Genomic DNA, 13948 nt, shown 5'->3' with positions numbered 1-13948 from the left:
CATAATTTAAAACAAAAATATGAATAGGCTAGACACAGCGGCTCATGCCTGTAGTCCCAGCTACTTGGGAGGCTGGGGCAGGAGAATGAGGTGGGCAGATCACCCAGGAACTTGAGGCTGCAGTGAGCTAAAACAGCACCACTCCACTCCAGCCTGGGTGACAGAGCAAGACCCTGTCTCTAAAAAATAAAAATTTAAATATAAAGTATTTTTAAAAGACATTTTCTACCCTATTCTTTCTTTTCCTTTCTTTCTTTCTCTTTCTTCCTTCCTCCCTCCTTCCCCCTCTCCCCTGGCTTCTCTCTTTCTTTCTTTTGAGATGGGGTCTCGCTCTGTCGCCCAGAGGTGGGATCATGGCTCACCGCACCACCTCAACTCCCTGGGCTCAAATGATCCTCCTGCTTCAGCCTCTCCCAGTAGCAGAGACAACAGGCACATGCCAGTAAGCCTGGCTAATTTTTTATTTTTTGTAGAGACAGGGTTTCACTATGTTGGTCAGGTTGGTTTCAAACTCCTGGAGTCAAGTGATCCTCCCACCTCTGCCTCCCAAAGTGTTGGGATTACAGGCCTGAGCTACCACACTCAGCTGGCTACCCCATTCTTTTTCTTTTTTGAGATGGAGTCTCCCTCTGTCACCTAGACTGGAGTGTGGTGGCACAATCTTGGCTCACTGCAACCTCCACCTCCCAGTTTCAAGCAATTCTCCTGCCCCAGCCTCCTGAGTAGCTGGGATTACAAGCGTGAGCCACGATACCCAGCTACTTTTTTGTATTTGTAGTGGAGACAAGGTTTCACCATGTCAGTCAGGCTGGTCTCAAACTCCTGACCTGAAGTGATCCACCTGCCTCCATTTCCCAAAGTGTGGAGATTGCAGACATGAGCCACCGTGCCTAACCTACCCCATTGTTATAACTAGAACTACATTATGGTGCACAATTTCAAATTTATACTGTCTACTCTCTTACGGTTTAATGTTTAAAAATTTTAATCTCTTTATCTTTTAGGGAGCTCTTTATTTTGGTATTGCTGATAAGGAAACTATACATTACTAAATATTAAAATATAATCCCTTCAGGTTATGTTCTGGGTGTACAATATGTCTTCTCTCTCTCCTCTCTCTCTTTTTTTTTTTTTTTTGAGACAAGGTCTTGCTCTGTTGCCCAGGCTGGAGTGCAGTGGCGCCATCAGGATCAAGGCTCATTGCAGCCTCAACTTACCCAGCTCAAGTGATCCTCCTGCCTCAGCCTCCCGAGTAGCTGGGACTACAGATGCAAGCCACCAATGCCTAGTTAATTTTTGTATTTTTTTGTAGAGACAGGCTTTTGCCCTGTTGTTCAGGCTGGTCTTAAACTCCTGAGCTCAATGGATCTGTCTGCCTTGTAAGCCACCATGCCTGGCCTCTCTTCTTTATAAGAGTAATTTTCAGTCAGGTGTGGTGGCTTACGCCCATAATTCCAACACTTTGGGAGGACAAGGTGGGCTGATCGCTTGAGCTCAGGAATTCGAGACCAACCTGGTCAACATAGTGAGACTCCATCTCTACAAAAGGAAAAGAATACAAAAATAATACAAAAATTAGTTAGGCTTGATGGTGTGCACCCTGTAATCTTAACTACCCCAGAGGCTGAGGCAGGAGAATAGCTTAAGCCCAGGAAATGGAGGTTGCAGTGAGCCATGATCAACCCACCACACTCCAGCCTGAGTGACACCAGGTCTTGAGCAAGAGCCTGTCTCAAGGGGAAAAAAAATAAATTTTTTGGAGCTTCCAGGTATCTGAACATGTGGCGATTCCTGGAGGGTGGCAGCCCAGGGAAGGCACAAAAACTCCATATCCTTCCTTCATACCTTGCCCTATGCACCTCTTATATGTGAAGAGACCAGGGATGGGCACACAGAGGAAAGGCCATATGAGGACACAGAAAGAAGATGACCAGTAAGGTCAGAGGAGAGGCCTTAGGAGAAACCCAGAGTACCAGCACCTTGATCCTTGATCTTGGACTTCCAAGAACTAGAGCTCTAGAACTAGGATGCAGCAGCTCTACTGGAAGGTCTATGTGGTGAGGAACTAAAACAAAGAATGAGGAGCCGAGATTTCCATCAAGAAGATGTGGATGAGTCATCTTGGAAGCAGATTCCCCAGCCCCATCAAGCCTTCAGATGACAGCATCACTGGCTGACATCTGAACTACACTATCATGAGTGACTCAGAGCCACACCACCCAGTGGAGCTGCTCCCAGATTCCTGATTCTCAGAAACTGTGTGAGATAATCGTTATCTTTTTCCAAAAAGGGTAGTTTCTTCTTGAAAAATGTTTTCTATTTGTGTAGCGGATAATATGAGGGTATTGTAATTGATTTTGTTGGATATAAAAATGATACTGTAGCCAGGCATGGTGGCTCACGCCTGTAATCCCAGCACTCTGGGAGGGAGAGGCAGGCAGATCCCCTGAGGTCAGGAATTTGAGATCAGCCTGGCCAACATGCTGAAGCCCCATATCTACTAAAAATATAAAAATTAGCTGGGCCGGGCGCGGTGGCTCAAGCCTGTAATACCAGCACTTTGGGAGGCCGAGGCGGGTGGATCACGAGGTCAAGAGATTGAGACCATCCTGGTCAACATGGTGAAACCCCGTCTCTACTAATACAAAAAATTAGCTGGGCATGGTGGCGTGTGTGTGCCTGTAATCCCAGCTACTCAGGAGGCTGAGGCAGGAGAATTGCCTGAACCCAGGAGGCGGAGGTTGCGGTGAGCCGAGATCGCGCCATTGCACTCCAGCCTGGGTATCAAGAGCGAAACTCCGTCTCAAAAAAAAAAAAAAAAAAAAAAAGAGAAGAGGAAAAAAAAGAAAAAAAGAAAAAGAAAAAAAGAAAAAAAAAGAAAAAGAAAAAAAGAAAAAAGAAAAGAAAAAGAAAAAGAAGAAAAAGAAAAAGAAAAAAAAAATTAGCTGGGCATGGTGACAGGCACCAGTAGTTCCAGCTACTCAGGAGGATGAGGCACAAAAATCATTTGAACCCAGGAGGCAGAGGTTGTAGTGAGCCAAAATTGTACCACTGCACTCCAGCCTGGGCAACAGAGTGAGACTCGATCTCAAAAAAAAAAAAAAAAAAAAAAGATATTGTGATTATGTAGCAAAATGTCCTTGTTTTTTAGAGATATGTACTAAACTATGTAGGGGTTACATGTCCTGATTACTGTAATTATATTTAAAATTCTCCAGTATAAGAATAAAATGAGAAGACAAGGTAAAAATAGAATACACTGTCACATCTAATTAATGACTATTTGTGTATTCATTATATTATTCTCCATACTTGTATGTTTGTAGTTTCATAATAAAGAGCAAAGGGTGGGTGTGATGGCTCATACCTGTAATTCCAGCCCTTTGAGAGGCCAAGGTAGGAAGATCACTTGAGCTCAGAGTTTAAGAAGCCTAGGCAACATAGCAAGAGTCTGTCTGCAAAAATACAGGTGTGTGCCTATAGTTCCAGATACTTGGAAGGCTTAGGTAGGAGGATCACTTGAGGCCGGGAGGTCAAGGCTACACTGAGCAAAGATCAGACCACTGTACTCCAGCCTAGGTGACAAAGTGAGACCTTGTCTCGAAAAACAAAAATACTGTGGCCCCGTGCAGTGGCTTACGCCTGTAATCCCAGCACTTTGGGAGGCCAAGGCAGGCAGATCACCTGAGGTCAGGAGTTCAAGATCAGCCTGGCCTTCATGGTGAAACCCCATCTCTACTAAAAACAGAAAAATTAGCCAGGTCTGGTGGTGCACACCTGCGATCCCAGCTACTTGGGGAGGCTGAGGCACAAGAATTGCTTGAACCCAGGAAGTGGAGGTTGCAGTGAGCTGAGATCATAGCTCCAGCCTGGACAATAGAGCAAGACTCCATCTCAAAAATAAATAGGCCACCCCCCTAAAAAAATTGTATTCACACAGCTATAAAGCATGGAATACTGTATTGCACAGTTGTATTGCAGAGTAAGACTTAAAAAAAAAAAGTTATTTGGTCCTTTTTTTTTTTTTAAAGAGACAGGATATCATTGTTGCCCAGACTAGAGTGCAGTGGCATGATTGTAGCTCACTGCAGCCTCAAACTTCTGGGTTCAAGTGATCCTCCCATCTCAGCCTCCCTAGTAGTGGGGACTATAAGCATGTACCACTATAGGTGGCTAATTCAATTTGTGTAAAGATGGGGTCTCACTATGTTGCAGGGCCTTCTTAAACTCCTGAGTTCAAGGGATCTGCTAGCATTGGCCTTCCAAAGTACTGAGATTACAGGCATGAGCCACCACACCTGGCCAGTCGCATCATTTCTGATTACAAAACTCTGTATGCATTTCTCCGGAGTACTGTGTAATATCTAACAGATAACGTAAATCAAGTTGATGATAAAATTACTAAAAAGAATTCATCTTGGGTTGCATTAATAAAAGTATCCTTTCTGGGCCGGTACAGTGGCTCATGCATATAATCCTAGCACTTTGGGAGGCTGAGATGGTGGATTATGAGGTCAGGAGTTTGAGACCAGCCTGGCCAACAGGGTGAAACCCAGTCTCTACTAATAATACAAAAAATTAGCCAGGTGTGGTGGCACGAGCCTGTAATCCCAGCTACTCAGGAGGCTGAAGCACGAAAATCACCTAAACCTGGGAGGTAGAAGTTGCAGTAAGCCAAGATTGCACCACTGCACTCCAGCCTAGGTGACAGAGTGAGACTGTCTCAAAAAAAAAGTCTCCTTTCTAGTTTGGGGAGATAAAACTCTCACTGGACTTGTAAAAAAATAATCCATGTTTGGTTGGGCACGGTGGCTCATGCCTGTAATCCCAGCACTTTGGGAGGCTGAGATGGGCGGATTACTAGGTCAAGAGATTGAGACCATCCTAGACAACATAGTGAAACCCTTTCTCTACTAAAATACAAAAAATTAGCTGGGCATGGTGGTGCGCACCTGTAGTCCCAGCTACTCGGGAGGCTGAGGCAGGAGAATTGCTTGAAGCTGGGAGGCGGAGGTTGCAGTGAACTGAGATCATGGCACTGCACTCCAGCCTGGCACCTGGAGAAAGAGCAAGACTCCTCTGTCTGGAAAAAAAAGAAAAGAAAGAAAGAAAGAAAAAATAATCTATTCATTTTAGAGAAATTAAGATGAATAAAACTAAAAAACCATACAATTCTGCCATTCAGAGTATATAATACACACACATATACACACACTATATATTTACAAATTACCTTTTAGAAAGGATATATCAAATTAAATTCATGAGTATGTATAGTTGGTATTGTCATTCGTTGTAATCTTTGTCAATCTGATAGGTGAGAAATGTTATCTTTTTATTTTACTTGCATTTCTTTGATTATTGGGATATCAAACCTTTTTTAGTCACATTTATCGACCATTTATGTTTCTTATTTTGTAAATTTGCCTGTTTATGTCCTTTTCTCTATTGGGTATTTGTCTTGTTGATTTCTAAGAGCTTTTTATGTATTCTTTATATATTAAAAATATTAACCCTTCATCATAAACATCAGACATTTTCCTGATTTTCTTTTTTTTAAACTATTTGTGCTATTTTAAATTTTATGAAAGTTTAACATTTTTATTTTCCTTTTTTTTCAAATATAATTCAGAGAGATCCTCTCCATTTCAATGTTACATATCTACCTTAATTTTCTTTTAGTTTTTTTGAGACAGACTCTTGCTCTGTTGCCCAGGCTGGAATGAAGTGGTGAAATCTCAGCTCACTGCAGCCTCCACCTCCTGGATTCAAGAAATGCTCATGCCTCAACCACCCAAGTAGCTGGGATTACAGGCGCATGCCACCATTCCTGGCTAATTTTGTATTTGTATTTATTTTTTGGGATAAGTTTTCACTCTGTCACCCATGCTGGAGTGTAGTGGCAGGATCTTGGCTTACTGCAGCCTCTGCCTCTCAGGTTCAATCGATTCTCCTACCTCAGCCTCCAGAGTATCTGGGACTACAGATGCACACCACCATGCCCAGCTAATTTTTATATTTTTTGGTTGAGATGGAGTTTTACCATGTTGGCCAGGCCGATCTTGAATTCCTGACCTCAAGTGATCCACCCACCTCAGCCTCCCAAAGTGCCTGGATTACAAGTGTGAGCCACTGTGCTCAGCCTCTTTTAGGGTTTTTAAAACTTGAAATCTTGAATTTATATTGCAATTATTTATTATTATTTTGAGACAGAGTCATTCTGTCGCCCAGGCTGGAGTACAGTGGTGCAGATCACAGCTCACTGCAGCCTCAACCTCCTGGGCTCAAGAGATCCTCCCATCTCAGCCTCCCAGGTAGCTGGGATTACACAGGCATGTGTCACCATGCCTGGCTAATTTATTTTTAATTTTTTGTGTATAGACAGGGGTCTTACTTTGTTGTCCAGGCTGGTTTTGGACTCCTGGGCTCAAGTGATTCTCTTGCCTCGGCCTTCTAACGTGTTGGGATTACAGGTGTGCCCCACCTCACTCAGCCAGAATTTATTTACTTATTTATTATTATTATTTTTTGAGACAGGGTCTGGCTCTGTTGCCCAGGCTGGAGTGCAGTGGCACAGTCTCAGCTCACTACAACCTCTGCCTCCCAGGCTCAAGCCATCCTCCCCTCTCAGTCTCTTAAGTAGCTGCAACTATGGGCATGTGCCACCCGCCCAGCTAATTTTCCTATTTTTTTGTAGAGACAGGATCTCCTTTGTTGCCCAGGCTGGTCTGAACCTCCTGAGCTCAGGTGATCTGCCTGCCTTGGCCTCTAAAATTTCTGGGATTACAGGTGTGAGCCACTGTGCCTGGCCTAGTATTTATTTTTATATCATGATCTAACATCTTTTTTTTCCTGTTATCTAGTTGTTCTAGTACTCTTTATTTTCCTTTGATTTGAAATGTTACATTGATCATACATTTAATTCTTATATTTAAATGATGATACTTTCATTTATTCTACTTCATATGTGTGTGTGTGTGTGTGTGTGTGTGTGTGTGTGTGTGTTTTTGAGACAGTCTCACTCTGTTGCCCAGTGTGGAGTGCAGTGTACAATCTTGGCTCACTGCAACCTCTGGCTCCCAGATTCAAGTGATTCTCCTGCTTCAGCCTCCCAAGTAGCTGGGATTATAGGCTCTCACTACCACACCCAGCTAATTTTTGTATTTTATTGAGGCAGAGTCTCACTCTATTGCCAGGCGCCAGGCTGGAGTGCAATGGCACAATCTCGGCTCACTGCAACCTCCGCCTCCGGGGTTCGGGCAATTCTCCTGCTTCAGCATCCTGAGTATCTGGGACTACAGGCTCACGCCACCACGCCAAGCTAATTTTTGTATTTTTAGTAGAGACGGGGTTTCACCATGTTGGGCAGTCTGGTCTGGAACTCCTGACCTCAGATGATCTGCCTACCTCGGCCTCCCAAAGTGCTGGGACTACAGGCTACTTTATGTGTTTTTATTAATTAGACCCACAAATTTTCTTCCTGATTATCCTTTTTCAGAAAAGTCCTGGCTACTTTTGTGTTATTATTTTTATACATGAACTTTAGAATAATGTTGTCAAGTTCTAAAAACACTGTATTGAGATTGTTGTCTGGTATCATTTTTGCTTCGAATATGGAATACTGTGTTCAATTTGGGGTCACATTTTAAAGATTTTGACAAGATGGTGAGGACTCCAAAAGGAGACAGTTACTTGTAAGAATAAGAACTGAATTTACATCAAAATATCATGAAACGGCTCAAAAATAATATTTGTATCTAAAATTTATTTTATTCCTTTCTCCCGAGTTTGAGTTTAGGTTTTCACACTTACTAGGTATCTTTGGGCAATCAATGTTTCTTAGTTTCAGTTCCCTCATCGGTAAAATGTTGGGTTAAGACCTAGATAATCTTTAAGATGCCCTCCAACTTGCACATTCCATAATTCTATGAAATATTTGATGAAGAATAGAAGAAGTGGTTGTGTTTAGCCTTGAGAAGGAAAAAAAAAAAAACCCTATGCTTAGTGAATGCCCTGAAGTATCAAAGAGTTGCTTTATTGAAAGGAATTAACCTTTTCTTTTCTTTTCTTTTTTTGAGACGAAGTTTTGCTCTTGTTGCCCAGGCTGGAGTGCAAAGGCACGATCTTGGCTCACGCAACCTCTGCCTCCCGGGTTCAAGCAATTCTCCTGCCTCAGCCTCCCGAGTAGCTGGGATTACAGGCATGTGCCACCATGCCTGGCTAATTTTGTATTTTTAGTAGAGACGGGGTTTCTCCATGTTGGTCAGGCTGGTCTCGAACTCCTGACCTCAGGTGATCCACCTGCCATGGCCTCCCAAAATGCTGGGATTACAGGCATGAGACACATGCCTGGCCGGAATTAACTTTTTTTTTTTAATTAAAAGAGGTTATGTAATGGATGTTCAATAGGTATTATTCATGTTTATGTGCATTATTATTATTATTATTATTATTTTGAGATGGAGTCTCACTCTGACACCCAGGCTGGAGTGCAGTGTCATGATCTCAGCTAACTGCAACCTCTGCCTCCCAGGTTCAAGCAATTCTCCTGCCTCAGCCTCCTGAGTAGCTGCGATTACAGGCGTGCATCACCACACCCAGCTAATTTTTGTGTTTTTTAGTAGAAACGGGGTTTCACCATATTGAACAGGCTGGTCTCAAACTCCTGACCTCGTGATCTGCCTGCCTTGCCCTCCCAAAGTGCTAGGATTACAAGGGTGACCCACTGCACCCAGCCTATGTGCATTACTAAAGTATTGCATTTACAGAGTTAAAAGTACAAATATGATTCAGCATGGTATAATGGAAAAGAAAAACATTACAAAAAAAATTAAACACAGGTATAATTGCTAACTCCATGATTTCCAAGTATATTTGGTAAGTTTGTTTCTCTAACCCTTGGTTTTTGAATCTGGAAATGAGGATCATAAAACCTACTTCGCATTTAGTTGTGAAGATTAATTCATGTGAAATGTAGAATGAATCCCTGGCACATAGTAGGCATTGAATTACTCTCATTTTGCCCCCTCTCCCTCCACAGCTATTAAAGACTTTTGAGAGGGTAAAACATGCTATACTACTTAAGGCTTTTATTTCATTAAATAACTTATCTAGAGTAGCATAATATCAACACAGAGCCTAATACGGTGTCTTGTATGCCAGTGTTGTTAATAACAATGATCAAAACATTCAGAAAATAAATGTAAATTGGAGGTTTTCTAGGCATGTTAAATATTATGTAATTTATATGTAAATTGCACCACCAACTACCCAAGTGCCCAAGCCAGCAATCTTACCACCAATATTGACTCCTCTCTTTCATTAACTTTTATATTCAATCATTCACCAACCCCTATTGATTTTACCTACTAAATATTTATTACTCCATCTATTTCTTTGCATCTCCTCTCCCTGGAGATCATCATTTCTTAGCTTGATTGATTTAATAATCTTCAAACTAGTGTCTGCCTTTAGCATTGTTTCCCTGGTCTTTTCTCTGTAATGTATCCATCCTGAATTTATCTGATTAATATGTGAACATTTTGAATTTTCCAAGGTATGAGGGAGGTCAGTATACAACGATATATATTGTAACTTGATTTTTGTTTGACCAATTTTTAGCCTGAAATAAGCAGCAACATGTTCTTATAAAGGAGATAGGCCGAATGTGGTGTCTCACACCTGTAATCCCAGCACTTCGGGAGGTGGAGGCAGGCGATCACCTGAGGTCAGGAGTTTGAGATCAGCCTGGCCAACAAGGTGGAACCCCATCTCTACTAAAAATACAAAAATTAGCCCGGCATGGTAGTGCATGCCAGTAGTTCCAGCTACTAGGGAGGCTGAGGCAGGAGAATTGCTTGAAATTGGGAGGCAGAGATTGCTGTGAGCCAAGATTGCACCACTGCACTCTAGCCTGGGCGATAGAGTGAGACATCCATCTCAAAAAAAAAAAAAAAAAGACTATTAAATCATACACAAAAGTAATGGTTTTTATTCATTTTTAAATTTTTTTTCAGAGACTAAGGTCTATGTTTCCCAGGACTGGTCTCAAACTCCAGGGTTCAAGTGATCCTCCTACCTCAATCTCCTGAGTAGGTAGGACTCCAGGCACAAGCCACTTGTCTGGCTAGAAGTTACGGTTTTTAAAGGTAAGATGTGCTTATATGACATGGGACTTAGAAGGGACTAATAATTTTAAAAACACTGGAATAAATTTAAGAAAAAGATTGTTTTAAGATGGGTTATAATGGCCAGGCAGTGGCTCACACCTGTAATCCCAGCACTTTGGGAGGCAGGTGGATCACGAGGTCAGAAGATCAAGACCATCCTGGCAAACATGGTGAAACGTTGTCTCTACTAAATACAAAAAATTAGCCAGGTGTGGTGGCATGTGCCTATAATCCTAGCTAGTCAGGAGGCTGAGGCAGGAGAATCGCTTGAACCCAGGAGGCAGAGGTTGCAGTGAGCCGACCTCCAGTGCAGTGTGGGTTATAACTTCATAGCCTCATACATGGGTGTATTAGATTTGTATAATTTTGAAAATCTTCTCATCCTAAAGCTCTTACATATGGCTTCTTAGAGCAATGAGTTTGCTGATTTATGTTTATAAGAAGTTGATGTGAAGTACATACTATTGTTATAATTGTAATTAAGGGCTTAAAAATACACTTTATCATACCAGTTCCTCTGAAAAATTGTAAAAATGAACAGATTTCAATTATCTTCATCAGCTTAAACAAGTATGGAGAATTAATGGAAGATTTTCATGAGGTACACAATCTCATCCTTGAACCTAATAAGTATATAGTCTTACAGATTTTGTAGTTATCCTTTTTTTGCTTAACCAATCTTGGTGTTTATGTCCTTGCATCTTGGAATCTGCTGTGTACAAAGCACCTCCCTAGATGGGAGTTTCCCAGCTGCCAGAAATTGGAATCACAGACTTTGAGCCAGAAGGGCCATTTCATAGGCATCACCTGGGAACTTGTTAAACATAATATTAATAAATTGGGCTGGACCAACTGAATAAAAACTCTGGAGGTAGGGTCCGGCAATCTGTTTTAATAAGCCCTCCAGGTGATTCTTTCCAGTGCACACTCAAGTTTCAGAACTCATGACCTGAGTTTCACCCTTTGATTTCTCTCTCTCTTTTCTTTCTCTCTGTCTCTTTTTTTCCTGTCGTCTCCCTCTGTCACCGAGGCTGGAGTGCAGTGGGGCAGTCTCTACTCACTGCAACCTACGCCTTCCTGGTTCACCTGATTCTTGATTTTCCAGCCTCAGCCTCCTGAGTCTCTGTGATTACAGGAGCCCGCTACACCCAGCTAATTTTTGTATTTTTAGTATAGACAAGGTTTCACCATGTTTTCCAGGCTGGTCTCAAACTCCTGACCTCAAGTGATCCATCCACCTTGGTCTCCCAAAGTACTGGGATTACAGGCAAGAGCCACCGTTCCAGGCCTCACGGTTTGATTTCTTGATAAGGAAACTAAGGTCCAAAGGGTTGTCACTAATAAAGAAAATACTAGAATCTTTTCAAGGTAATTTCTAGAATAATGAACCATCCCTCAGGGAAATTTGTTTATTGGTCTAATTGCTAAGCAGTAGTTGAAAGAATGCTGGGTGGGAATAAGTAACGATGGGGGAAAATTCTACCTTTTAACTCAACTGATGGGCTTCTTCAAGTTCAACAGTATTTTTTGATCCATTGAAGTTTAGTCTGAAAGAAAAGTTTGCTTCATCTAATATTTGTTTTATTCACTTGATTATTCATATGTCTTATTCCTTGAAGCAAGTTGATGTGTCATTTAAGTAACTACCCATTTCCATCACTCATACTCTAAAACTAATGAATCTCCAGGGTGTGTGACCCTGCAGCTTTCATTTTTAACAAGCTCATCACACTTAAGTTTGAGAACCACTACTACTGAAGATGATTAAAGTGCTTAAGAATAAAACTAGTTGGACTAGACCAACGTCTTCAATACTCCTTAATTTAGGTTCCACAGTGAAAACACATTCTGCTAAAGTATACATCATGAAGCCAATACGATAACAGTAGGGTTTGCTCCAGAAATTTGTAATGGTATGGTTTAAAAGTGATTTTTTTCGGAAGTATAACATAGTTTCCTCATCATCTAAACGAAAAAAATTCACTGTAGGCGGGCCAAGAGATCACCAGATTAAGAACAAGTGTTGAAACAATGGATCTTGTTCTAACTAAACAAGTCTAAGATGGCACTGCTGGGAGTCAACCTTGATTTTCCACAGCACAAATAAAGGTCATAGCTTCATATCTCAGCAATTGTCAGGAGTTTTAGTTTTTCAAGATTACATTGTGTGGGGTAGTTGGATTTAGGGAAACAGGACACAGTATCTGGAGAATAAAAACAGAATTATAACTGCAAGAGCAAAATTATCTGCCTTGAATTTTTGTAGCACTTCATGTTTTTTTCAAGGTGTTTTCATATAAATGTTGATTTTATCTATGTAACAGCCCCGTGAAGAAGGCAATTACTACCAGCAAAATCGTTTTCAAAATTTTAAATACCGAAACCATGAATAAGAAAAAGAGCAGCGAAGTTGACAGCATTAGATAAATGACAGAAAAGGTTGTGAGTGAGGAAGCGAATCATCGAAATGGCAAACATAAAAAGCTGAGGCCCAGGGCACCGCAAACCAGAAGAGAAAGGGGCTAACCTGGCAGGAGAGAAAGGCATTGGTGGGGAAGTGCAAAGAGGCAGGAGCGCAGGAAAACTGGGGTTAGGAAACTGCAATTCACTGCAACAAAGAGGATGAGGTCAAATTTGAGAAAAATGAAGTCAGGTGGCATTGAAAGCTGCGTGGAAGTTTGTGAGCTTTATTTCTGCCCTGATGAGGTGTGATCTTTCACAGAGGAGGATCCCAAGAGCGGAGGCTGTGCCCTCCTTTGGTCTCCCATCAGCAGCAGAGGGAGAAAAGCCTCGAGAAGTTCCCCAGGCCGAAGACCCCCACGGGGGCTCGGCCCCAGGGTGAGGACAGCGCCGAGGTGAGTCCCGGAGAGCGCCGGCGGGAAGCCAGCGGAACTGGCTGGTGCATTCCGGCGGGCTAACAAAGGCCGCCGGGAGGTGAGAGCTTCTCCAGCCGCTCCAGCGGTCGGCGGGCGGCGGAAGGGTTAACTGCGCCACGGACTCCCGCGCGCATCCCGGCCCCCCGCGCGCATCCCGGCCCCTACCCCTGTCGTCGCTAGGAGACGCCGGAAGTGGGGGAGGGGCCGGCGGCGCGGGCGAGGGTGGGAATCTTTTTCGGGCGCCCGGGGGCGGAGAGAGGGGAGCGCGCGTGCGCGCGCCCGGCCTGCCGTCGCCGCGGTGACCGTCCTCGCAGTCCGTCGGCTCGCGCCCCGCCCCCGTCGCCCCCTCCCCTGTCGCGCGCTGGGGCTGTTTCTTGCTCCTCCCGAGTTACCGCCGCCGTCGCCGCCGCTCCTCCTCTCCCGGTCCTGGGTTTCCCTGGCGCTGCGGCCGCCGCTCCCTCTGCGAGCTGTATGAGGAGGAGGAGGAGGAGGAGGAGGATGTGAAGATGGCGGAGCTGCAGATGCTGCTGGAAGAGGAAATCCCGGGGGGCCGCCGGGCCCTCTTCGACAGCTACACAAATCTGGAACGGGTGGCCGATTACTGCGAGAACAACTACATCCAGGTGCGAAGCGTCCCCCGCTGGGGCGCGTCTGGCCTCGGGTGGGCGGTGAGGGGCGCGTAGGGGACCCCCGAGTGGGAAGCCGCGCGCCTTGGGACTTGGGGCCGAGGCCGCTGCGGGGACACGGCCCGGTGGAGCCCCCGATGGGGGTGGGGAGCTGGAAGAGGGCTGGGGCTGGTGAATGGGTGGGAATCCTCCGGCTGGATAAACTGCATCTCTAAAACCTTTTTAAAAGCCGTGAAGCAGTCCTCGGCGCGGTGCGTGTGTCGCGTCCCGCCTCCTC

General features: G+C 43.8%; 2 protein-coding genes across 29 annotated transcripts in view; both read left to right on the top strand.

Moving 5' to 3' along the window:
- CYP20A1 (cytochrome P450 family 20 subfamily A member 1) overlaps window positions 1-13036 on the top strand; it is an 81730-nt gene extending 68694 nt beyond the window's left edge. Inside the window, exons 14-15 of the transcript XR_010341422.1 lie at window positions 10017-10148; window positions 12892-13036. The gene's annotated coding sequence lies outside the window, so the exon portion shown is untranslated. The remainder of the gene's footprint in view (window positions 1-10016; window positions 10149-12891) is intronic.
- A 385-nt stretch (window positions 13037-13421) lies between these two features.
- ABI2 (abl interactor 2) overlaps window positions 13422-13948 on the top strand; it is a 114302-nt gene continuing 113775 nt past the window's right edge. For 21 of the 28 annotated variants that reach the window (XM_064373136.1, XM_064373134.1, XM_064373129.1 and 18 more), the window contains exon 1: window positions 13424-13668. In XM_064373136.1, the coding sequence (XP_064229206.1) occupies window positions 13552-13668 (117 nt within the window). In that variant the 5' untranslated portion in view covers window positions 13424-13551. Of the gene's footprint in view, window positions 13669-13948 lie in introns of all 28 variants that reach the window. The other 7 variants (XM_064373132.1, XM_012446018.3, XM_064373126.1 and 4 more) reach the window with 4 other exon arrangements.

Source organism: Aotus nancymaae, unplaced genomic scaffold (assembly GCF_030222135.1).
Source record: "Aotus nancymaae isolate 86718 unplaced genomic scaffold, 86718_ANA_hifiasm-v0.15.2.pri h1tg000008l, whole genome shotgun sequence".
Taxonomy (NCBI): Eukaryota; Metazoa; Chordata; class Mammalia; order Primates; family Aotidae; genus Aotus; species Aotus nancymaae.
This window is presented reverse-complemented; position numbering and strand designations above follow the sequence as displayed.